At 45.9% G+C, this 23,559-nt stretch overlaps 2 protein-coding genes and 1 long non-coding RNA gene across 6 annotated transcripts in view; 1 reads left to right on the top strand and 2 right to left on the bottom strand.

Annotated features, from left to right (window-relative positions):
* Positions 1-19,532, top strand: part of LOC133514188 (uncharacterized) — a 27,168-nt gene extending 7,636 nt beyond the window's left edge. The window contains exons 3-4 of one of the 4 annotated variants that reach the window (XR_009798735.1): positions 10,453-10,705; positions 19,351-19,532. This is a non-coding gene — a long non-coding RNA (uncharacterized LOC133514188). Of the gene's footprint in view, positions 1-536; positions 673-10,452; positions 10,706-11,914; positions 12,926-15,076; positions 15,215-19,350 lie in introns of those variants that run through there. The other 3 variants (XR_009798736.1, XR_009798737.1, XR_009798734.1) reach the window with 3 other exon arrangements.
* On the bottom strand, positions 512-5,131 carry soul5 (heme-binding protein soul5). Its single transcript, XM_061845639.1, has 7 exons — positions 4,923-5,131; positions 4,703-4,762; positions 3,538-3,619; positions 3,331-3,451; positions 2,925-3,064; positions 1,301-1,464; positions 512-647 (listed from the first exon to the last, which is right to left on the bottom strand). Exons 1-7 carry the CDS (start codon positions 5,114-5,116, stop codon positions 560-562), a joined length of 849 nt encoding a protein of 282 aa, XP_061701623.1. The 5' UTR covers positions 5,117-5,131; the 3' UTR covers positions 512-559.
* ezh1 (enhancer of zeste 1 polycomb repressive complex 2 subunit) lies at positions 6,878-23,559 on the bottom strand. The gene is made up of 20 exons (XM_061845615.1): positions 22,974-23,559; positions 21,430-21,619; positions 21,220-21,345; positions 21,008-21,130; positions 19,835-19,952; positions 19,543-19,749; positions 18,356-18,458; positions 17,960-18,123; positions 16,857-16,948; positions 16,604-16,772; positions 15,067-15,251; positions 13,601-13,692; positions 13,143-13,171; positions 12,932-13,057; positions 11,448-11,626; positions 10,601-10,696; positions 10,145-10,226; positions 9,996-10,076; positions 9,817-9,901; positions 6,878-8,733 (listed from the first exon to the last, which is right to left on the bottom strand). The coding sequence occupies exons 2-20, from the start codon at positions 21,613-21,615 to the stop codon at positions 8,673-8,675; spliced, it is 2,304 nt and encodes a 767-aa protein (XP_061701599.1). The 5' UTR covers positions 21,616-21,619; positions 22,974-23,559; the 3' UTR covers positions 6,878-8,672.

Here is a 23,559-nt window from a genome sequence, read left to right as displayed (position 1 = left end):
AAACACCCTACATTTCATTCGGTACACTAAGTAGTGAAGGTGCTTAATTTATTAAAGCACCTTTACTACTTACTTTAATGAACTTGTTGAATACATTATATGGTATGAGAATTGTAAGTTTAAAACCAAAAAAATCTATCAACTAATACAGGCACCGGACACTTCAATAGGTACACCTACATAATTTAAAGACCTCTGCCTTGAAATGACATTGTCTCAATAAAATAATAGTTTTTTATAAATGTATTTTTGAGTTTATTCCTATCCATTTAGGTGTCATCATCCCTACAAATGGCACCACAATAATAATATTGTTAACAATGCGTTAGTATCTTGATGAATTATAATCGCTTGCGTCTCATTATATTTGGTCCACACTTCAAAACAACAAGAAGTACTTGCAAACTAGCAACTTTATTGATTACTATCTGGTGGGAAAAAAAACATTTTTTAATTTTAATTTTTTCAAACGCACACCCAGTCTATATCATATGCTGCTGGGTGTCTTAAAGCTACAACACGGCTTTTTGTTGCAGGCGGTGCGATGAAATCCGACCCATCAGTCCATTTCTTCACTGCTGTAACACACCGGCTCGCCCTCGATCATCACCCACACCTCGTTGTGCCTGTTGACGATTTTCATGGGGCTGCGCACACGCACACAAAATCAAGACATGTTTCATTTCTAAAAAGTAAAAAAAATTCCAAGTTCAATCAAAATGCATTGTAACGTTCAATACAAACAAACCCGATTTATGCAATGATATTTTGCACACTCGCTAGGACTCGACTATGGCTTAAAGTATATTTTGTTTGGACATTTGGGCAATGGTCACATTGCAGAGTCTGCTGCGATGTTGGTGTACTGTTAAATACAGTGAATCAACTGTAATATTAAAAGTGGAAAGTAAAAGTCCTGATTTGTTTTCATTAAAAAAAACACCATTGAAGCAATGTGTTTTTTTCCTCATGTTTTTGAGAGTGAAATGGTCAGAATGGGTGGCAACAATGGGGAAATTGTTTGCCATGATACTGAGAGTAATAGCCTGTCAGAAACATAAAAACAAAGAACAAACCTAACTTGTTTGATTTTGCATCAGTGAACTGAGTTCAACATTTTTACTTATGAACTATGAACTCACCCGATTCAGTTTTGGAACAACAAACATTTGAACTAGCGCACCGAGAAATTGACCTTTCTCAACACTTCTGTATTATTTCACATAACAATTCATGTCTTTTTTTTTTTTTTCATTGCAACGTAATTATTTTTCCCATATCGTGGGCAATCGAAAATCACCTGTTATATCCAACGCCGCAGTGGCAGTCTTCTTTGAACGACGCGCCATTCTTCTTCAGGTCGTACATCAGCGCTTCATTTTCATGGCAGTCGCTCAGCGAGTTCATCCACCCGCCGTAGCTTCGCACGTACACGTTTTGAGCTGGCGACTCGCTGAGGAACACCTGCAATCCATTGTCACTTAAGCGGGGGACACGCGTACCGAAAGATTATCCTGAGAAAATTTTGCCACCATTCTGATCAACATTCGCAAAGGCCTGAACATCGAATGCCTCCGAAAGATCATCCTTAGCGATCGATTATCCTGTGCTGTAGGGTGTCTGGTCAGGGCAGGCAATCGTAACTGTTCAACCTGTTTACTATTTAGTCACAAATGCACAATGAAGAGAGAAAAAGAAGAGATAACAGTTAACTAAACTTCCTCTTCTTTTCATCTTCTTTTTCTTGAGACACTTTGGCACCATGCCTGCCTCTTGCAGGTCAGTCATAGCAATACACTTTTTCTTCTTTTCTTTTCAGGTTGTCCCGTTAGGGGTCGCCACAGCGTGTCATCTTTTTCCATCTAAGCCGATCTCGTGCATCTTCCGCTGTCCTCGTGTCCTCCCTCACAACATCCATCCATCTTTTCTTTGGTCTTCCTCTCGCTCTTTTGCCCGGCAGTTCCATCCTCAGGACCCTTCTCCCAATATACTCACTCTCTCGCCTCTGAACATGTCCAAACCATCGAAGTCTTTCTCAAACCTTGTCTCCAAAACCTCCAACTTTGGCTGTGCCTCTAATGAGCTCATTTCTAATCCTATCCAAACTGCTCACTCTGGGCGAGAACCTCAGCATCTTCATTTCTGCCGCCTCCAGTTCTGCTTCCTGTGGTCTCTTAAAGTGCCACCGTCTCTAATCCGTACATCATGGCCGGCCTCACCACTGTTGTATAAGCTTTCCCCTTCATCCTAGCTGAGACTCTTCTGTCACATGGAACACCAGACACCTTCCGCCAACTGTTCCACCCCGCTTGGACCCCGTTTCTTCACTTCCTTACCCCACTCACCATTGCTCTGTATTGCTGACCCCAAATATTTGAAGTCATCCACCCTCGCTATCTCTTCTCCCTGGAGCTTCACTCTTCCCCCTCCGCCCCTCTCAATCACGCACATATACTCTGTTTTTACTTCGGCTAATCTTCATTCCTCTCCTTTCCAGTGCGTGCCTCCATCTTTCAAATTGTTCCTCCGCCTGCTCCCTGATTTCACTGCGGATCACAATATCATCTGCGAACATTGTGGTCCAAGGGGAATCCAGTCTAACCTCATGTGTCAGTCTATCCGTTACTACCGCAAACAGGAAGGGGCTCAGAGCAGATCCCTGATGCAGTCCCACCTCCACCTTAAATTCTTCTGTCACACCTACGGCACATCTCACCGCTGTTCTGCCGCCCTCATGCATGTCCTGAACTATTCTAACATATTTCTCCGCCACATCGGACTTGCGCATGCAGTACCACAGTTCAGTCATAGCAATACACTAGCCATGGTTAATGTGTGTGGTGTAAAATGTGTCATTTCGAGTACGCCGCAAAGTATTAGAGCAAATATAGAGATTTCTTTCAATCCTCGATTTCCTGCGTTACCCTATCGTCCATTGGCAGCGGAGGATCGTCCAGGTGCTCCCGGGGCAGCAAAAAGCTCACTGTGAAGTCTTTCGTTTGCCAAAACCACTTCTTTTCGCCCATCTTGACCACGACCGGTGTCGTCATTTGAATCTTTTGTCCTGGAGACGAACAAAATCACACAGGAGCGAATTGAAGGCACGCCCAGGACAGTATTACTCTGAATATTAAAAGTCCTCACACCCCTTTTTGCTTGCCAATTTTTAGGGAAAAATGAAACCAAGATAAATCATTTCTGAACTTTTTTTGTATGCCAATATCGTGACTTAACCTTTACAAAGCAGATGAAAAAATTGAAAGGGAAAGTGAACTGAAATATTATAGTTGCCGAAGGGTGTGCACTTTTCTAGCGACTCTATCCACGCACCCATTTCATTTTCACCACTGATGTACTTGTAGAGCCTCATAAATGCTCTCATACAGGCAATGTCCATGGACCAGTAGCTCTCCGTGGTCGACACCCACTTCGCGGCTTCATAGTGGCGCGCCTGGAGGTAGACACGGAGCCGTCACTCCACGGTGGACCGACGTCGGGCGTGTTTAGTTTTCGCCGGGGGACGCGTTACTCGCTCACCTCATACGTGTCCGTTTTGCAGATGACGTCGTACATCAGACATTGGTCCGTCTCGGTCGGGAATGGCATCTTAGAGCAGTTCCTATGGCAACAACGCACCGAAGCTTTGAGCGTTTCTGTGCTTTGCGTCTGGCTTGTCACACTCGCAAAGGGGCACAAAAGGTGGGATCGGCACAAAAGGTGCGGGCGGGTTCTTTGGTTGGAGAACATTTCTCGTGCCAAAAATGCAAGGTGAGGGTCTGAGACGTAGCTGTGCAAAATGGATGCGGGAGGTGTTGGCCCCACGTTTGGGTGGGCATCTCAACCCAGAAACGTGAATTTTGATCGTGGAAAAAATGTAATTGGGGGTGTTAAATTTTCCTTTAGAACCCCTCCCCCACACACAATCGTGATGCAGCAAATCTCATACAGTGGTGGCTTAAGATAAAATTGAACCGTCTTAAAGTGACTTTTTCGAGATGTGAGCTGTCCTTCGTTACACTTTTTTTTCTTTTTCGGCTAACTGCACAACAAGGAGCAGTTTGGAAGATAGTAAACAATTCTTTAGTGAAGAGCATTTAAACGTTTATTGCAGTTGATGTTTAGTGACAAACTAAAGATAAAATAAAAAGAATTACATAGTGTATTTTAAACAACCAGATAACAAAACATAAATCTAGTATCTTATTGCTGAGACGTAAGAGGAAATGGGCATCTGTTCTTAAAGCTCTGTCAAGAACAGCACATGCCTTTATTATACTGCCCCCACGTGGCCAAGGCACGCACAGCAGAAGGAGCGGCACAGTCTACTAATTAGATTGAAGGAAAAAAAATGTGGCAAAAACTGTTTGATTTGTTTACATAATTTCAACTGGAATTACTAAATCTCATTTTTAAAAGCATTTCAATGTGTTTTGTAACAGTTTAATTTCCCACAGCTAACTTTTTTTTATTTTATTTTATTTTGTAGGCCGGAACAGATTATTGGCAGTTCCATTCTCTCCAGTGGCAAAAGATGATTTCAGATGCAAACGTTTTGAGTTACAAGCATGGCCACCGGGCACCGCTGTAGTATTTTACCTCAAATTAAAGGTATCAACACAGTGTTTGCAGAAGAAGCACTCGTCCGCGAATATGTCCTCTTGTGCGTCGACACAATGACCAAACGTCTTGAAAATGTTCTTACCCGACTCTGGCCTCCGCCGTGAGGGTTAGCAGGCAGCCAACAACTCCTGCAAGCAGAAACCTGGGACAAAACGAGTGAAAAAACAAAACAGAGCAAAAGTATTTCCCCGAGCTTAGGACATCAGTTTTCTGCTCATCTAGTGAAATACAGATGGGCTGCATTTCACCAGTATGCAACGGTGTTGCAGTTCACCCGTGACAAGAATGCGTTGAATACTTACATGGTGGCAGATTGTTTGGTGCACTGGCGCAAAACAAGATCCCGAGACGAGTTATAAAAGGAAAAGTGACCACGCCCTGAAAGTCCCGACAAAACAAGAAGGAAAAAAAGCAGCACATACACACACGTGTTGCTCAGTGTACACAACACGTGGGACACCTGATGAAATGCAACACTACACAACCTCATTGGCATCCATTGTACTTGTATGCCATTCTTCTCCCAATTTTACTTGTGTACCACAGAATTGGTAATGCGCTCACAATTTATAGCTATCTTTTTTTGTTTCTTATACCGGAACACGGACTTGGACTAGGAATTGAATGTTTTAAAATAAAATGAAGTCCATTGGTAGTTTTTTTTTTTTTTTTTTTAGTTACAGGCCAGCAAGGTCTATATACTGCTGGCATGAACGTTATCATAAGCACTGACCTACATTTACTACATGGGCCTATAAAATTGTATCACTTGCAACAGTGTTATGCCAACCTATGTTGCCATGTCAATGTAATCTGTGGATGACGCCCCCCCCCCCCCCCCAACCCCCACCTGCAAGCTCAGAGTGTATGTGGCTGATAATTTGTCATAGATAGATATAGATATAGAAAATAAACCGGCGGTCACAGTGATGTTTACATAGGTTAATGTGTGGCCGCAACCCGCTTCCATGTACGGTGGCTGAAGCCTATCCCGGCGATTTATTTTATTTTTTTAAATACGCATTGGACTCATCTTGAGAACAATGCATATTTTTTTAAAAAATGTCTGTCACGGAGAAGTTTACCAAAGTTTAACATGTGGCCGCAACACGATTCCGTGTACGGAGAAGCCGACTCGCTGTCTTTTTTTTTTCCCCAATCACAGTTAATGAATGCGAGTTTTGTGTAAAATCAGGGGTCATTTATTTAAATATTGGTATTTGTATTGAAAATATCTGAGTGGGTCCATCACGATGCGGCATTTATTCTTGATTGAGAACAGATCCAGCAACTAAGTGTTTGACTTTTCTATTTTTTTCAAACTCCAACAATGACATCTAAAAATCTGACCTGCATAATGACTGTGTGGAAAGAAGCACTTGCAGTGAAGCTTTTGTTTTTCCGCAATCTGCAATGATAACATCTTTTCTGTTCGTTCACAAAAACAACACCAGCCGGTGTGTTTCCCACACAAGAACACAAAAAAAAAAGTCCCATCAAATTTGCTCTTCTAAGATAATTGACTAAAAAACAACCACAACATGGAATTAGTTTTTTCTTTTTCAATCCGCCACAGCACGACCACTAAAGAATCAATAAATACTGAAGAGATGATAAAAATGTTATCGCAGTACCTGATGAGTGTTCACAGAGTATTAAGTACACACATTGTTAAGGCTGAAAGAGCGGCCTAGCGGGTGTAATGGGGATCATTTTACCTGCTTTTGTGCAGGTATACCTTTTTTCTCCCCCTAATCTTTAGCTCTGTAAATACTGAACATTTCACAACGCCTTTCCCTCTGCCATTCACAAACGCCCCCAAAGACCTCCCACAATTATTTGCACGCCACCTTAGACAAGACGAGCTCAACTTGTTTTTCACCGTTTTCAGTGTACATAAAGTCAGTGAGCTTAAACTTTCCCTAACCATGACATGATTATTTTACATCCTTTTTTTTTTTTTAATCTGGATTATTTGTTGGATTTTTAGAATAATTGGCCGTTTTTCCCCCCTTTAGTGGACTCAGGGAGTCACTTTAACACAAAACTTGAGACATACACCAAAAATATGGAACCAAAATTTTAAAATATAGCTGCTTCTGGTGAAAAGTGACTCGAGTATATTACTAGAGATAGACTGATGTTTATTTTTTTTCCAGCCTGAGGTTGATAACGGATATTTGAAGCCGATATTCATTTGCAGTTAAAAAAAATAAAAATATTGACGTCAATTTAAAAAAAAAAAAATACAAACTCCAACACTTCTTTTAAATGCCTTTTAGAATGTTTATTACATTTTTTTTTTCAGATTTGCAATGTTAGTTTAACAAAAAAATAGATTAAATAGACATCTTTGTTTTGAAATTCCGACAAAAATTGATTGGAAGAACCAGGTAAGCTCGGGAGGCCAAAATTGTGGATAGCCAGAAAACAAAAAGACAGAGGATGCTGGTACATTGTGCTTCTGTAAAATGTCATAATCACAACAATGGAACTGGGAACATGTATTAAAAAAATGTTTTAATAAAGCAAACTTATTTTTCCCTAAATTTTGTGTATTTATAGCAGTTTTGACTTTCTACATTGCCTTCGATATGAATTGTCGACCTCCTCAATATGGCCGACGTAGGCACGGCAGTCAGTCAAGCTACTACATCGCGCAAGGTGTAGCTACCCACTTGTATCCATGAAAGTAACACTGGCAGTCTGGCACAGTCATAAAAAAAACAAAACAATGCAAGTATGCTTACGTATAATATTTAGTATTAGAATACAAGTGAAACCTGTCTTTGCATTCACCATTTCAATAAAGAGAAGCAGAGTTACAATATTTCTCATGAGTCTTTGAACGGAGTCACTGACAACGTAGCGGTACACATCCCTGACTTTGGCGGGGGCAGCGTGGGGTCAATTTTTGCTTAGTGATGGTGTCCGTGTGCCCTGCGAGTGACTGGCGACCCGTTCAGGGTATAGTTTGCCTTTTGCTCAATGTTGGATCGGCTCCAGCACTTCCCGCGACCCTTGTGAGGATGCGTGGCTTGGAAAATTGATGGATATTTGAATGTTCGACCAAAAATGGTAGTTCGGTGGGATTATTACCTAGTCAGGGATTTACGATTGGCTGATAGTGGTGGGGAGGTTTGATTGTGATGCTTTGTCTGAAAATCGCCAACTAGCTAATCTGTGCTAACACCGCAGCTCTGCTTACCTCTTGGTTTTTGACATGCTAGTTCTGTTTTGTGGTCCTTGTGGTGTCGCTTGAAAGTGGGAGAATGCAGCCGGTCTGGCTGGGTGGAGGAAGTTTGATGTAAATTTAAATTTAGAACACCTCGCTCAATAACACATTTTCATAAATAGGCAGATAACAAAAGATATATATATTTGTGTGTATATATATGTGTGTGTGTATATAAGACGTGATGGGTGGGCAGGCAATCCGGAGACCCAATATATATATATATATTTTTTTATACAAAGTCAATTCTTCATAATATGTCCCCTTTAAGTTAAAAACAAAAAAATTATGCCAACTCTTCACTGCCTCATAAGGATTACATTCAGTCAGTCGGTTTCTTATCTCGTATTTTTTTTTTTTTACATAAATGCACAACTTTTAGCCTGCGCTGTCCAGTGACAACACGGAGAGGTGAAATACTGCCAACTAAACGCGATTACTGGTTTTTATTTACCCCAGATAAAGCAACATGCACATACGTCACTGCTCGCTGTAACTAAACGGACACACCGTACGCTAACTACAAGTGCGGCCCGAGTGGAACGCAAAAGGAAAACCTCCGAGCAACACGGACGACGATAACAGGTTGACAAGCGTGGCGTGTACGTGCGTGCGTTTGGGTAGTTGAGGGGAGGGGGACGAGTGCACCTGCAAACTTTGATTTTTTTTTTTTTTTTTTCTTCCCTCGGAGGACGGAGCCAACGTGCGATGCCGCAAAGAGAGAAAAGGTGGACGCGGGCGGGATGGAGCAGGCGCTAGCGGAGGGCTGCAGAAGTTAACGTCGGGATATACGGCATTTATGCATTGCGCCGGGCGGCTAAGACATGTCCACCTCCCTCTCGATGCCGACGTACTTGAGGGCGTCTGCTTGGCTGTATCTGCGGGAGCAAGCGAAAAGACGCAGTTAGGATGGAAGAATTTGAATTGGGTCAAGGAAACTATAGAATCATTGCTTTTTAAAACCTTTTTATTGACACCTTGAGACAATTTGAGATCTCTATTCCCCAAAGGGAATGGCCAACATGGGCTTTACATTACAAAGATACTGTAATTTTTTTTTTTTAACTGGCCCTGTTAGCGCGACGGTGCTAGCGTTAAACTCTGTGTACCGTCTTTGTAAATATGTGTTTCAATGTGGGTACTTGCGGCTTATGTATGTACCAAATGGTATTTCCTTTACAAATGTACTGGGTGAGGCTTATAACCAGGTGCGCTCTGAAGGCCGGGAATCACGGTATATATGTTTCGAAATAATAATAATTTGAATTTTCTCAAGGGATCACAACTTTTGTCATGAAAAAAATAATAATAAACTGTAATTAAAATAAATCACTGTAGAACTTTAAAAGTATGAAAAAAAATGTAAAGATGTGTAAAATCAAAATTGAAAAAAAAAATTAAAATAAGGTACTATTTAATTAAATGTTAATTAAAATGTATTTTCAAATGAATTATTGTAGAAGTTAATCATTATTCATTTAAATCTGAAAAAATACCAACAGTTAAATGAATTACTGTCAATGTAAACAAAAGTGTCCGTTTAACAAAACAGTCATGAGTTCTAAAATTAAAATTGAAAAAGCAAATTAATTAAAAACACATTTCCAAACAAGCATGATAATTGCAAATTATATTTCAACATGTAACAATAAAATTCAATCCATCCATCCATTCCTTAATTGACATTTAAAGTGAAAGTTAAAGTTATTTTTAAAATCAAGATTTTAAGACCTGTGGATGGTGAAATTAAGCTGTCACTTTTAAAAGATGATTATATCATTTCCCCCACGGGTTAAATAAAGTTTATCTATTTAAAGTCCCATTTTTGGGAACTCAGGTTTGCAACTTTTTAGGGAAACCGAGTACAAGAATTGATGGTAGCCTAATATTGTTGTGGGCGCCTTCCTGTTTGGAATACAAAAACAATGCAGTTAATGCAGTATTTTCCTATTGGCTCTTGCCTGTAGTCGAAGAAAAGCTCCTCCCCTTGCATGATGGCCCGCTTGGCGAAGATCCCGATGCGGTGGTCTCCGTTCACCATCACCACTGCAACGGCAGACGGCAAACCTTTAAACCCTGCTCGACTTTCACTCGAGTGCCTTTGACGTTTAGCCGTCTACTCGATCAATCATCTCAATACCTTTGGCGTAGCAGTTGGGGTTGACCGAGTGATTAGCAAAGCGGATTTTGTTCCCCTTCCTCGTGGCATCCACGACAAAGTCTGCAGAGAGGAAAACGTTAGAAAAGACTTCAAGTGGGGGCGACCTGACGCCCCGGGTGACCACTTGCCGTTGTTCAGGTTGAAAAGGAAACTGGACATGTATTTGTCGTAGATTCTGCCTCGACGGTCCGCCTCGTCCTGCGAGATGAGCTGCAACACAGAAAAACGACCCAACGGTCTGTTGTTAACCTGCAGTGGAATGCTGTGGTGCATTCAAGACCGCTGGCAACTTGGAAATATCACACTTTGACTAAAATAAGCTAGTTTTTTTTTTTTTTCTTTTTAAAGCCACGACCTGAGCGCCCCCACAAAAACCGGTCATCGTGTCTCATTCCAAAGGATTTGGTCAGTGATGTTTTCGTTTTTTTTTCCCCAGTTTCCAATGGAACTACGTGGAAGTGAAGAGCTGCGGAACTGCTGACCTTTGAGAAACGTTCACTGCACTTTTCCTTGACGGCGGTACAAAAGTTCAGTTTTCTGCAAGGCAAGCGACTAAATAGGGAAGCATGAAAAAGCAGCCTGACCTCGCCGCAATACTCTGAGATGAACTCGTTCTTCTGCACGGGCTCTTTGATGAAGGTGCCCCATCCGGCGACGTCCGACGGCGCCAGCAGGAGGTGCTGTCAAATGTAGGTACACGTACACTGTCAGAAATATGGCTCTATTTGTGACATCAAATTGACATTCGTTGGACAAAGAAATTACAAAATTTTAGACCAGCTCAAAAGAGAGAGATGCATTTTTTTCCCAAACAGTAAAAAGGCTCAGGGGAAGTTTCAGTGACATTTCATTTCGCCAACGTTTTGCTCTAACTCTGACATTGACAAAATCTTAATTCCGTGTACATATCCTTGCGTGAAATAGTTGAGACATCTCTGTGGAACTCTCTTGGACAAGTCTGACGCGTTTGGCAAACAATATTATCTGGAATACGCGATAAGAGAATCGACTTCAGACCTGTTCTGTTCAGTCGCCATTTTGGAAGCTTGTGGGACATGCCAATTGTCAGGGGGGGGCGCTTAAGGTCGCCATCGGAAAGGTCCATTGTTGACGGATTAACATTCATGTCCGCCCGGCCACCACAAAACAATACGTTTAACCATAAGATGCCAACTTAAAATCTCCCCAGTACACTAAAACTGCAAGCCAATCAGGATGGGAAGCAATTTTAAAGAGGGCAAGGCAGCCTTCGGTCAAAGGTCAAATTCAGTCAATATGCGGGGGTGAGTTGCCATTTTTTCTGCGGCGTGCAACGAGCTTTGGATTTTTTAAGTTCAGCTCATGAAAAATGGCAACCACAAATGTTGATTTCAGTAGAATTTGGGATTTAAAAGATCCGTGAACTGCGAGAGGCCCGCGTGTCGTGCGTACCTTTTTGAGGCCCCTCTGGATGCTGCAGTTTTTGCACGACACCACTTTGCTGTCCCAGTGGTCGGCGGCGCCGCAGGTCATGCACAAGTCCGGATCGCACTCCCGCACCGCAAGGTAGCAGGGACACTGCTTGGTGTTGCACTGGGTCTTACACCTGCAGCCCGGGAAGCGATTCTGGCCTGCGTTGCGGAGAGCTGACAGTGAGGATGACCCCTGCTGGCAGATATGCTAAAAGACAGGTTCGCGGCGTGTAACGTAACACTGCGGGCGGGAAGAACCCAAACGTCGGCCAACGGCCTCAGCTCGCGGGGAAAGAAAAACGTCTGTCGTCTCGCATTCTGAGCTAGAATTAAATGTTCCATCTGCCGCGGCATTGTTTAGCCGAAGCTGTCAGAACGCTGCTGATGTTGGAGCTGCTGATGTAAATCGGGCAAATCGCCCGTCACGTTGCTTTGATTCCCCTCCAGGCCCTTTACGGCGCGCGCATTTGCAACTTCCTGTTTGGCCCGAGCGGCGCGCTGCTACGGGAAAAAGGCGGCGCGCGAGGGTCTGGGGCGGAGGGGAGGAGGACGCCGGGCCGCTGAATCGCAACGCACGCACGCAAAATCGGATTTTCTGCATTATGTCGGCCCTGCTTGCCAACTCGTCTTCGTGTTGTAGCTTTAACATGGACAAAAGTGAAATGTGGGGGTTTGCTGCAGAAGAAGATCATTTATTATTATGATGATGAATCCAATTGGCTGTGCTCTCACCTTTGAATGCAGCAATGCTTGTAAATCACAGAAAAACGTCGTGCAGAAAATATTGGCAATATTTAGAGAAAAAAAAGCCATACTATTTTTGTTTTCATTTTTTAAGAGAATGTGGGGGGGGGGGAAATCCCATACAAATGCAGATTCTGCAATTAAACAGTTTTTCTCAATAGTTTTTTTTGTGTTGGTATTTTTAGGTCTAATTATCACCGTATTTTTCGCATGATAAGGCGCACCGCATTATAAGGCAGGCACACCTTCAATGAATGGCCTATTTTAAGAATTTTTTCATATATAAGGCGCACCGCATTGTAAGGCGGATAGAATAAGACGCTACAGTAGAGGCTGGGGTTACGTTATGCATCCATTAGATGGCGCTGCACTGAAGGCTCACTATTGATCCATATATAAGGCGCACCCGATTATAAGGCGCACCTTCGGCTTTTGAGAGAATTAAAGGCTTTTAGGTGCGCCTTATAGTGTGGAAAATACTACTGTATTGTACTGTATTTTTTATTTTATTTTTTTCATTTTTTTATTTGTATTTTATTAATTTATTTTTTCCCAAAGAGGCAAAGTAATGTGATATTTTGGAAAAATAATTCCAGTAAATTTACCATTTTCTCATTTTCAATGGGAGAACATCGAGCATAACACTAAATGTAAGCAGATTTTTATGGATCTTGTTTTGTGTAGCTGGTACAGAAGTCCCCCCAAAAAAATGGAACCTACATTCGGGGTCGCACTGGCAGAACTTCTCGCAGAAATTCTGCGTGATGACACACGGGCAGGTGCTGTCGCACGGGTGATCGGGGTGGTCACACGGCTGGTAGTTGTACACCTGATTGGACGAGTTGTCTGGAACGGCAGAGCGCAGGCGCTACAAGAACACTCGCAAACGTAGAGAAATACAGTGGCCGCAAGAAAAGAGATAGATACATACCTTTCTTTAGCTGAATCTTTGCCCATAACCTGCCTCATCCAAGAGAGAAGAAAAACGTACTTTTGATCATTAAACTTGTGCGGCAGTAACACATTGAAAAAGGTAATAATTCGATTGAAAGCTCAATTGTCAGCTCTATTTTTGTTTGCCTAAAATGCGAGAAGGAAATGCCTGCGTTTGACTTAACGGCTTATTTAACTTTTAAAATGTGGAAGGTTCCAAATTTGGCTGCACGACACATTTGTGGTCGGGACATCTGCTGATTTAATTCAGAGATTCTGGATTAAACGCAGACGAAATCAGTCGGAATTTGTTTGACTGCTGCATTGGTGCGTGAAGATTCTGATTGAATGATAACAGTCAGTGCAAAAACACCATTTTTTTTTTTTTTAGCCACATTGAGAGATAATCTATCATGTCTGCATGGAAGCGCAAGACGAAAGCAGCATCTCGCTTGCCTGTGCTTCCTTTTCTTCTTCTGCGGAGAGATGCCGCCGTCCTCCAGAGGGACGCGATGGATTAGGGCCTCCTTCACGGCGAACGCGTACACCTGCGAGACATCGAAAGTGTGCAAACGCTGGCCGTCCAAATGACATTGTGCAACCAGCGCAGTCGCCGCCAGGGCGCAACATCCGGAAAAGTCCACCGCAAACACGCTTTTTTGGCTTCCACTCGAGGACACGCGCTCGGTCACAAATGGGACGCGGTTATCGAGGAGCAGGGAGAATGTTCTCTGCTGCGGTTTCCGACGTTTTTCGTCATTTCACCACAACTAAAGTCCCGTCGCCACCTGGTCGCTGACTAACTGCTCGCTTATCACCCTGGCAACAACTCATAGCGCTATAAAACCTCTCTTTAGCTGCACTTGAAGCTCAACACATTTCATCCTGGCGTTCAATAAACTCCTTCCCCACGTGAGTGAACAGTAAATACACAAAAGAATTATTGATAAAAAAAAAACGTCAACATAATGAGAGTACGACTGATGAACTGCAATGTTTTAGAGTGCCATACTGTTCCACTCCACTCCAGTGGGTGGTGGTAAAGTGTGAGGTGCGCACATGCCACGCTAATTGTCACAGCAGTACAATCGAATAATCTGTCACTGCCTGCCTTGCTTGTCCCAATGCAAGTTGACCGTAACAAGGAACAATTCCCTACTTGCACCTATTTCTACTGTAATTCCCGACCTACAGAGCGCACCTGGTTATAAGCCTCACTCAGTACATTTGTAAAGGAAATACCATTTGGTACATACACAACGCCGCAGCTGTGTAAAAGGCGTAGGTGCCCACATTAAAACCCACATTGAAACACGAGATATTTACATAGAAAGACAGTCCACAGAGAGTTTAACGCTAGCACCGCCGCCCTAATGCTAACGCTAGCGCAGCGCTAATGGGGCCAGTTAAAAAAAAAAAAAACATACCGGTAAAAATCAATGAGATACGGCAGTAACACGCTAGTGCTGCGCTAACAGGGCCGCACCGGTAAAAGTCACTTCCTCGGCACATATATTCCACCGGTCTCACTTTTCCCTTTTCCGCTCGAGTGCCCCCTTGCAGTCGTTAGAAAAAGGCACAAATTAGCCGCATCACCGCATAAACCGCAGTGTTGAAAACGTGTGAAAAAAGTTGCGGCTTATAGGCCGGAAATTGCGGTAATTCAAAGTTTCTTACATGTAATATTGAATTATTTACGGAATTGACACAGCTGAATGCCTCTTAACCTGTTCCGCACCTAAATTTGTGCTCAAGTATGAACGCTGACGCAGGAGTAAAGTCACAATTACGGCTAATATTTGCCCAACCTCAAAGTTTCGGGACCGCCGTTAAAACTGAGGCCTCGCTGAATTATCTTCCTCAAGGGAGTCGTGTCCAGCGACTTAAGTCGCATTGTACAACGCCCAGTGAGAACTTTTCACCTCCTTGCAGTTCTTGGTGCCAATGAGGCGGGCGATGGAGCAGAAGTTGTTGAAGTAGGTGCCGTGCAGGACCCTGAAGAGCGACTCCTCCGCGCCGCTCCACTCCGCCGCGCAGCACGCCGGCTGCTCCGCTTCGTCTTCAGCCGGGCGCAGCTTGATGGGCGTCTGGCAGCGCGAATTCCCTTCTGCCAACACGCACATGCGCGCGCTTTACTTTCGCTGAAGGGCCAAGGCCACGATGACTTCGCTTTGATTCATAATTCTACAGATGGCGCTGTTAAAGATACACATAATTAATACATATGCGAGGGCACGGTGGATCAGCTGGGAAGCGTTGGCCTCACAGTTCTGAGGTCGCGGGTTGCATCCCGGAGCCGCCTGTGTGGAGTTTCCATGTTCTCCCAGTGTCTGCGTATATTCCATATTTTTCATATTCCATAAACATGAAACATTACTTGGACACTCTTAACTTGCCCCTAGGTGTGATTGTGAGTGCGGCTGTTGTTTGCAGCATCATCATCAGCTGCATTTGTTTTAATCCTGGTGATTAATTGAAACGCGGCGTCTTTAAGGCCACCGCTACAATAAAGACGGCACTGTACGGACACGACAGTCGCACAAATGTGACATACTGCTCCTTTATGTCCAAGTTCTTTTGTACTCGCACAACCCTCGGCTTTGTTTTGGAGACTCAACGCCAGCCATGTTCACACACTCGTTGCCTGGCAACAGGCTGAACGCAGCACTGCCGGAGCAGCAGCGCCGTGTTACCGACTATCTATTAATCTGCACAACAATCTGTTTCTTTTCACCCCGCCACATCAACCCGAAATGTGCGAGCGCGTCCGCTGAGGCGCGTGTCACTTCCCGAACGATGAGATGTTGATGATGGGGGGGGGGGGGGGGGCAGACCTAATTGCCTCCCACTGTTCTCCACATGAAGATGTCAATAGAAATGAAAGCAGATGAGTTGGAAGGAAGTATTTATGTTCGTGCCGAGGCACGCCAAAAAAGTTGATTTTGCTTGGCGAGAGCGCGGACGGCAATCTGAGTCGGAGGCCGTCACCCGCTGCCAAATGTCGCTCTTCCAAAAGAGGTGGAGGGAGGGAGGGAGGGAGGGAGGGGTGCTTTTGGGGAGAGCTTATGGTAAATGATGCTGCCTTCAGAGTCACCAGCTGACTCAGGCAGCTATTAAAATAAGTGCAGCTGGCAAACAGCCTCTTGGTGGACTAGCGGGACGTAAAAGATGCCCTGGAGTAACCTCACGTGGCCCCGGGTTGCAGGAACATTCCTGAATACATTTGTTAAAAATTGCATTTTGCCCAGAGGAACTTGAACGTGGTAGACCATGTTCAGGACAGAAACTCTTAAAACTTTTTGGGCCTTTTCGGGAGGGAGGTCATTCAAAACAAACGGGGGGGGGTCTTGCTTCCAAAAATTACAGCTGAGTTTAGAAGCACAACGGACCCGCTAATCCTCCCTCGGATATTCCAGAATCACAACTATTCTAAAGCTTGGGATTCTCGCACACACGTACCTGAAGACGATGTCGTTTCGTGGTCGCTTTCGCCGTCTTTGCTCTCCTCGGCGAAGGCCGACGGCCCGGGGCAACTTGCGCCGGCGGGACGCTGCTGCTGCTGCTTGCGCCTCTTCCGAAACCTCCGCGAGCGCAACATGTTCTGATCCACGAACTCTTTAGCCCCTTTCTTCACCAGAGAGGAGAAAAGCGCGCGAGGAGAAACGTTAGCGACACGCGCTCACAGAAAAGTCTGCCGCGGCGCGGCACGGACCTGCAGCAGGAAGCAGTCGGCGCCGCACGGGTCCGTCTCCATCCGGATCTCTTTGCTCTTCCTCTTGTACACGTTGGGTGTCGCGTGGAAAGCTTTAAAAACAGGCGCACTTTTAGCACACACAGACGCGGGAGTTTTTTGTGGCCAAGTACTGTACTTCCCGGCCTACGGAGCGCACGTGGTTATAAGCCTCACCCAGTATATTTGTAAAGGAAATACCGTTTGGTACATACATACGCTGCAGCTGTGTAAAAGCCGCAAGTGCCCACATTGAAACACGAGATATTTACAAAGACGGTACACAGCGAGTTTAACGCTAGCGCCGCCGCGCTAACAGTGCCGGTTTGGGGAAAAAAAAAAAAAACATACTGATAAAAATCACTGAGACACGGCGATAACACGCTAGCGCAGCGCTAACAGGGCCGGAGCTGTAAAAGTCACTTCCTCGGCACATATATTCCAACATTCTCTTACATTTTCCGCTCGAGTGCCCCCTTGTGTCCGTAAGAAAAAAATGCACAAATTAGCCGCATCACCGCATAAAATGCAGGGTTGAAAGCGTTTGAAAAAAGTCGCGGCTTATGGGCCGGAAATTACGGTACACTTTTTTTTTAACCCGCCAAATTCAAAGATTTTGTCGACCGTTCAAAACAAAAACAAAAAAAATGTTACAAGAGAGCCACCAAAGATTACAATATTCTATGTTTAGGCTTCATTTGTGTTTACATACCTCTGTCATTATCATCTTTGTAAATGTCTTTACCTTTTATGCAGAGACAAAATCCATGAAGAAAACAAAATCAAACCGCAGTCATGCTTGTTGTTAGCGTAGCATACACAGGAAGATTCCACATATTGTGGATTACAGATTGTGATGAAGATGCCGGAAACGTGAAATTTGGGCGAGAAATTTGGGCCTCGGTTTTGCGCAGCCTAAATTGCAGTTGGCCGCATCGATGAGTAGTACGGGCACATTTTTCGGGTCAAAGCACGAGCACAAATGTACGGTATCGATCAGAACCATTCTTGGCCTCTTAGCCTCAACGGGGGTACGCGATAAAGACCGCTAAGAAACGGACGCGGGGGGGGGGGAGAGAGCTCACGGTGGAGGAAGCAGTCGTATTTGAAGCACCGCCTGCAGAAGAGCGTGTGGAAGGAGTGCAGCGACTGCTCTCGCTGCACCGACTTTGCGAAGGGTCCGTCCAGGTTGGGGGTGCAGAGGGGGGGCAGCTTGACCGGGCCGGGCGGCTCCAGGAGGTCCTTGTACCTTTGTGCGAAAACAGGTGAGAAGGGGTTGAACTTGCGGCCATTTTGTTTGGCAGTGGAGCTCTTTCTGCTTGTTGCGACAAATGCTCCTGAGGGGACCCAAGTGAGGGTGGGTGGGTTGATCGGGGGTTTCGGGGGGCACCACTATTACCTCCCTCCCTGGATGCTTGCCCGGCCCCATTCAGCATTGTGTTACCTTGATGGTTGTGTCTCCCCCCCCCCCCCAAACTTACTTTTCCTTCAGCTCCTCTGTGGTGCCCTTGTAAGGGAACATGGAAGCGATGGCGGTGAAGATCTTGTTGCTGGGGATCTTTTTGCTGCCGGACAGGTCGCGCACTATGGGAAAGACATTTTGTCAGGTCACAAGTGTGCTCGTAATTTTTTTTTTTTTTTGGGGGGGGCTTTTTTTAAATCCATTGCCATGGTGAATTTAAAGCTAATATTTGGCAGAGTCCATACTAAAGCATTCAAAAATTTATTTTACATCATTACAGGTAAAGCAGGCGGCACTGTGGATCAGCTGGTAAAGCGTTGGCCTCACAATTCTGGGGACCCAGGGTTCGATCCCGGCCCCGCCTGCGTGGAGTTTGCATTTTCTCCCTGTGCCTGTGTGGGTTTTCTCCGGGTGGGCACTCCGGTTTCCTCCCGCATCCCAAAAACATGCAACATTAATTGGACACTCCAAATTGTTCGTAGGTGTGATTGTGAGTGTGGCTGTTTGTCTCCGTGTGCCCTGCGATTGGCTGGCAACCAGGTCAGGGTGTACCCCGCCCTCTGCCCGTTGATAGCTGCGATAGGCTCCAGCACTTCCCACAACCCTCGTGAGGATAAGCAGCTAAGAAAATGGATGGATCAAGGTAAAGCTCATTTGCCATCTGCCTGTTATAACCTCGGTGGGGATATGAAGTATTCATTTCCTCATTCAAGTTGACTGTACGTAATAATTCAAATTGAATATTTAAAAATGTTTGTTTTGTTTCTTTGTACCATTTTTGCATGGTAAACCATTCTATAAATTACCATTAAATTATTATTTTAATTAGATAATGCCACATTATCCACATTGGACTTCTGCATTGCCATTTGTGTTATTTGAATTCCTGCAAAGTTTTTAAGATTAAAACAAAAAATCCATATTGTATACGTTAAATCACGAGTTCCCATCAAGATCCGTCAAACTCCACCTATTAAGGATCTAAAATCGACTTTGTGACTTGTTCTTTTTCAGATTTGTTTTGCATCCTCGTCACATCACTTCCTTTTCAAAACGCCAACCGCGCAGGGGACACGTCGACCGCATGTCAACAACGCCGATGGCGGTTCCATGGCGACCGCGCAAACAGCGGCGGCCTTGTGTCGCACTCACGCGGGGACGAAGTCTGACGCGACTAAACGGCGGCGGCGGTGGCGGCGCGCTCACCCTCGACGGCGCTCCGCCTCTTCCGGCGGACGAACGGCGTTCTGGTCTCCTCGGCGCTCTCGGCCGAGCCCCGCCTCGTCGCTCGCTCTTCTTCCTTCTTTTCGGGCACCGCCGCCGCTTCCTCCTCCTCCTCGTCCTCGTGGTCGGAGTACTGGCTCAAGGCCTCCACCAGCTCCTTAAAGATCTCGTCGCTGATGAAGCCGCCCTCTGGAACGTGACGTCGCGGTTAGATGTGATGGAAATTTGACTTAACGGTGAAAAGAACAAACAAAAGAGAGAGAGAGAAATGCACCCCTGTCGCCATGGACGCCATCATAGTTGTCAATGAGTTCCTCCAGGAAGGCTTCATCCTGCTCCAACACCTCGTCGCCCATGTAGGGAATGTTGTGCAGGAATGTCTCGTCCTCCACCTGTCACAAATCAGAGAAAAATTACAGTCATTTCATGCCTATAAGACGCTACATTTTCCACGCGGTTTATGCGGTGATGCGACTAAATTATGCATATTTTCTAACGGCCGCAAGGGGCGAGTGGAAAAGGTGAGAATGAGACGGGTGGAATATATGTGCCGAGGAAGTGACTTTTTACCGGCCCTGTTAGTGCTGCGCTAGCGTTAGCGCTGTGCTAGCGTGTTGCCGCTGTGTTACTGGCGTGTCTGAGTGATATTTTACCGGTAAGTTTTATTTTAACCGGCTCTGTTAGCGTTAGCGCGGCGCTAGCGTTAGTGCAGGGGTCATCAACCTTTTTGAGGCTGAGAGCTATTTCGTGAGAACTGTTCGTATGAAGGGCTACACGACTTGTTTGCAGCAAACTTCTTAGTTCATTATACATACATAAAATATTTTTGTTTTAATTTTTTGTATGATGTGACATTAGAGGTATTTTAAAAATTTAAATAACATAAGCAAGTCAGATTCACAAATTAAAGCTGTGGTATTTTTGGGACATGCATCGCGGGTGCCTTAAATTGTCCTCGCGGGCTATCATACACCGTGTTGGTGACCCTTGCGTTAGCGCTAGCATTAGCATTAAACTCTTTCTGTGTACCGTCTTTGTAAATATCTCGTGTTTCAATGTGGGCACTAGTGGCTTTTACATGGCTGTGGCGTATGTATGTACCAAATGGTATTTCCTTTACAAACATACTCAGTGAGGCTTGTAACCAGGTGCGCTCGTAGGGCGGGAATTACGGTATGTCTCACAAAAAAAGGGATATAACTATTTTTAGGACGGAGCATCACGTGACATTTTTATTTTTATCGTCTGTGAACTGAGCCGAGAAAATATCAAAAGGGTCCGGAAGTCCACTCAATTAGGTACGGCTGCCCGGTTAAGTAATATCGCGACGGCTGAATCAAAACAGTTTGATGTCGCGTATCTTTTTGGCCGGGGGCGGCGTTCCGAGGCGAGGGTGTACTTAATGTTTTGGCCCAGCGAGGGGGGGCTGCGCGTGTGTGTTGTTCACCATAAAGTTGTGCTGCAAAGGGGACCAGGAGTACATGAAAGGGATTCCCGTCACCGTCGACAACGGCCTCATGGCGACGGCCTGAACTTTGAACCCCGGGAAGCCGGACTCCACCGTGCACACCTGGCAGAGTAACGTGAAAATTGCATTGTTGCACCATTTTTTAACGCTTCTTGGGTCCTACGTTATAATAATTATTTGTATTATTTTACCTTCTTTGTAGCCACGGAGCCGCCTGAGCTCGACAAGGGCACCGGCTGGATCCTCAGCTTGCACCACTCCTCATTGACCATCCCGGTCTGCTCTTCAATCTTGAGCCGGTTGGACACGAACACGGCCTGAAAACACAAAAGCGACGTTACAACACAGGCGGCGCCAGGAAAATAATGAAAAAAAGTTTTGAACAAGCGGCCCTGACCCACCTTGACCTCCTCCGCTTTCTTGAGGCGCTTCAGCTGGCGGAGGCGCATGTACTCGGACCTGACCCGCCGGCGCCACTCCAGCAGGCTGTGGGCGGGGCCGAGGTATAAGGGCGGCTGGGGTCTCGGGGCGGGCGGGGCGGCCACAACGCCGGCCGCGGTCGGAGCTTCGGCGGCGCTTACCTCCATGGCTCTTTCGTTTAGATAAAAGACGATAGATATAAGATACATGCACAAGTGGATACCCCAAATCCTGGTCTTGGGGGTGGGGGGGCAACGTACAGGCTCCGAGCCGGGGGGCAATAAGTATACCCACACCTGCTGCTCGACGTCCTTCCCCGTGGGTAACTCCAGAGTGGAACAGAGTCCAACCCCTATCAAGAGGAGCGGCGCCAGACCCAAGTGGTGCGTAGAGGCGAGTCCGACTAGATCTAATCGGAACTTCTCGACCTCACGCACCAAATCGGGCTCTTCCCTGCCAAAGAGGTGACATTCAGTGTCCCTGGAGCTAGTTTCTGTAGTCGGGGATCGGATCGCCAAGGTCCCCCGCCAAGGTCACATTGCACCCGACCCCTACGGCCCCTCTCACAGGTGGGGGACCCACGTTAACCTTTCGGGCTGCGCCCGGCCACCAGGCGTTCGCCTTCGAGCGCCACATCCAGGCCTGGCTCCAAAGGGGGAGCCCCGGTGACCCGCGTTTGGGCAAGGGAAACCAAGATCCAATTTTTGTAGTCATCATGGGGGTTTTGGAGTCGTACTTTGTCATCTTACCTCCGAGATGCTCAAATATGTGTCGCGACATTTACTCAAAATTGCTTTGACATAGTTGGTTTTCTATTTAAAAAAAAAAAAATTGGGCCTTTAAAAATACATCACGTTCAGTTTTGCCCAGGTATCCATTGAATATCTTTAGTCGTGTACTTTGCGTTCAACGAATCATTGTTTGAAAAACTGTTTATAATAAAATTGGTCACCTCAATTAAAGGAACGCGACTGTAATAGAATGGTAAAAAAAAAAAAATATACAGTTAGGACACCATTGCAAATGACAACACTATAATAATTGGCTCGCAAATCGCAGGTGTCCCGCATGGAGAAGTGTCTCCCCCAACCCCAAGCCCCGTTTTAACTCCAACTTTGACCTCTGCTGGAAATGGCGCCCCCTGATGGTGGCAAATCAGAGGCGTCACTTGGGTGAGATGAGCCTTCGTGGCCATTTCGAAGCCGCGGACGCTTTCGCAGGACTCTTCCTCGGCGTCGTCGTCAGATCGCGCCCCGGGGCTGTCGCGCACGTCGAGCGTGCGGCGTGAACACGGCAGCGACACGCACGGTTGTCGCGAGTGGGCGTGCCCCGCTCGGAAGAAAAGTGCGTAGTGGCTGCGTGGGTGCTTGTTTTTTTTTTTTTTCTCCCCCCCCCCCCCAACCCGTGCCTTGCTTCACAAGTTGCGTGAAAACGAGCTGCGCAACATCCAACATCTGCGTCACACACAACAGTCGCGCACATCATCCGCCACCATCACCGCGGCACTTAAGGAGGCATCACCCACCTTCAAATCCACGTGTCCGTGGCGTCGAACCTCCCACGAGAGATTGGTCCCGCGTGGGTATTATGGACGTGACGCGGACGCGGCGTCCGCGTGACGACGGCTGCATGTCGGTCCGACCCCTCGGCGTCGGCTCTGCGGGGCCATGCTTGCCGCCGCCGCTGCTGCTGCTGCTGTGGGCTAACCTTGTTGTCGTGGGGGGGGGGGGGGGGCGTGGAGTAAGGGGTGGGGGGAGTCCACGGAGCTGCGCACTTGGCAGCGGCGGCAGAAACAGCAGCACGGTGACGTATCCGCGAGTCAGGGGAGAAGGATTTACGGCGAAATTGTCTTGCGCCGTCTGGAGAATGGAGGAAATGTCGCGCGTGGGGCAGCCCCAGCCTCCTTCCCTTACGCCACCGATGACTGTGACGTAGTCTAAGATCGCCGTAAAATGCGGAACGGGACTTGAAAGTCACAAACGCTACTTCCTAGTTTGGAAGCGGATAACTTTCTGGGTGATTATTGGCAGACGATCGGAAAGGTTGGAAGCGAACCAGCAGCTGCCGCTTTCAGTCGTCAAAACTCTCCCATTTGTCCTTCTCCGATCATC

This window comes from Syngnathoides biaculeatus, chromosome 16, assembly GCF_019802595.1.
Source record: "Syngnathoides biaculeatus isolate LvHL_M chromosome 16, ASM1980259v1, whole genome shotgun sequence".
NCBI lineage: Eukaryota > Metazoa > Chordata > Actinopteri > Syngnathiformes > Syngnathidae > Syngnathoides > Syngnathoides biaculeatus.
Note: the sequence above shows the minus strand (reverse complement) of the source record. Positions and strands in the feature narration are given on the sequence as shown.

What these genes read in the sequence shown, in the direction of transcription:
- soul5 (XM_061845639.1), bottom strand. Translation starts at nt 5,116, where the DNA reads ATGCCAATGAGGTTGTGTAGTGTTGCATTTCATCAGGTGTCCCACGTG. An exon ending in ACCAAACAATCTGCCACCAT is followed by an intron (nt 4,763 to 4,922) that starts GTAAGTATTCAA and finishes GTTTTGTCCCAG; the next exon opens with GTTTCTGCTTGCAGGAGTTG. An exon ending in GCAAAACGGACACGTATGAG is followed by an intron (nt 3,452 to 3,537) that starts GTGAGCGAGTAA and finishes GTCTACCTCCAG; the next exon opens with GCGCGCCACTATGAAGCCGC.
- ezh1 (XM_061845615.1), bottom strand. Translation starts at nt 21,615, where the DNA reads ATGGAGGTAAGCGCCGCCGAAGCTCCGACCGCGGCCGGCGTTGTGGCC. An exon ending in GCACCAAGAACTGCAAGGAG is followed by an intron (nt 13,693 to 15,066) that starts GTGAAAAGTTCT and finishes GATGTCTCGCAG; the next exon opens with GTGTACGCGTTCGCCGTGAA. An exon ending in CCCCAACTGCTACGCCAAAG is followed by an intron (nt 9,902 to 9,995) that starts GTATTGAGATGA and finishes CTGCCGTTGCAG; the next exon opens with TGGTGATGGTGAACGGAGAC.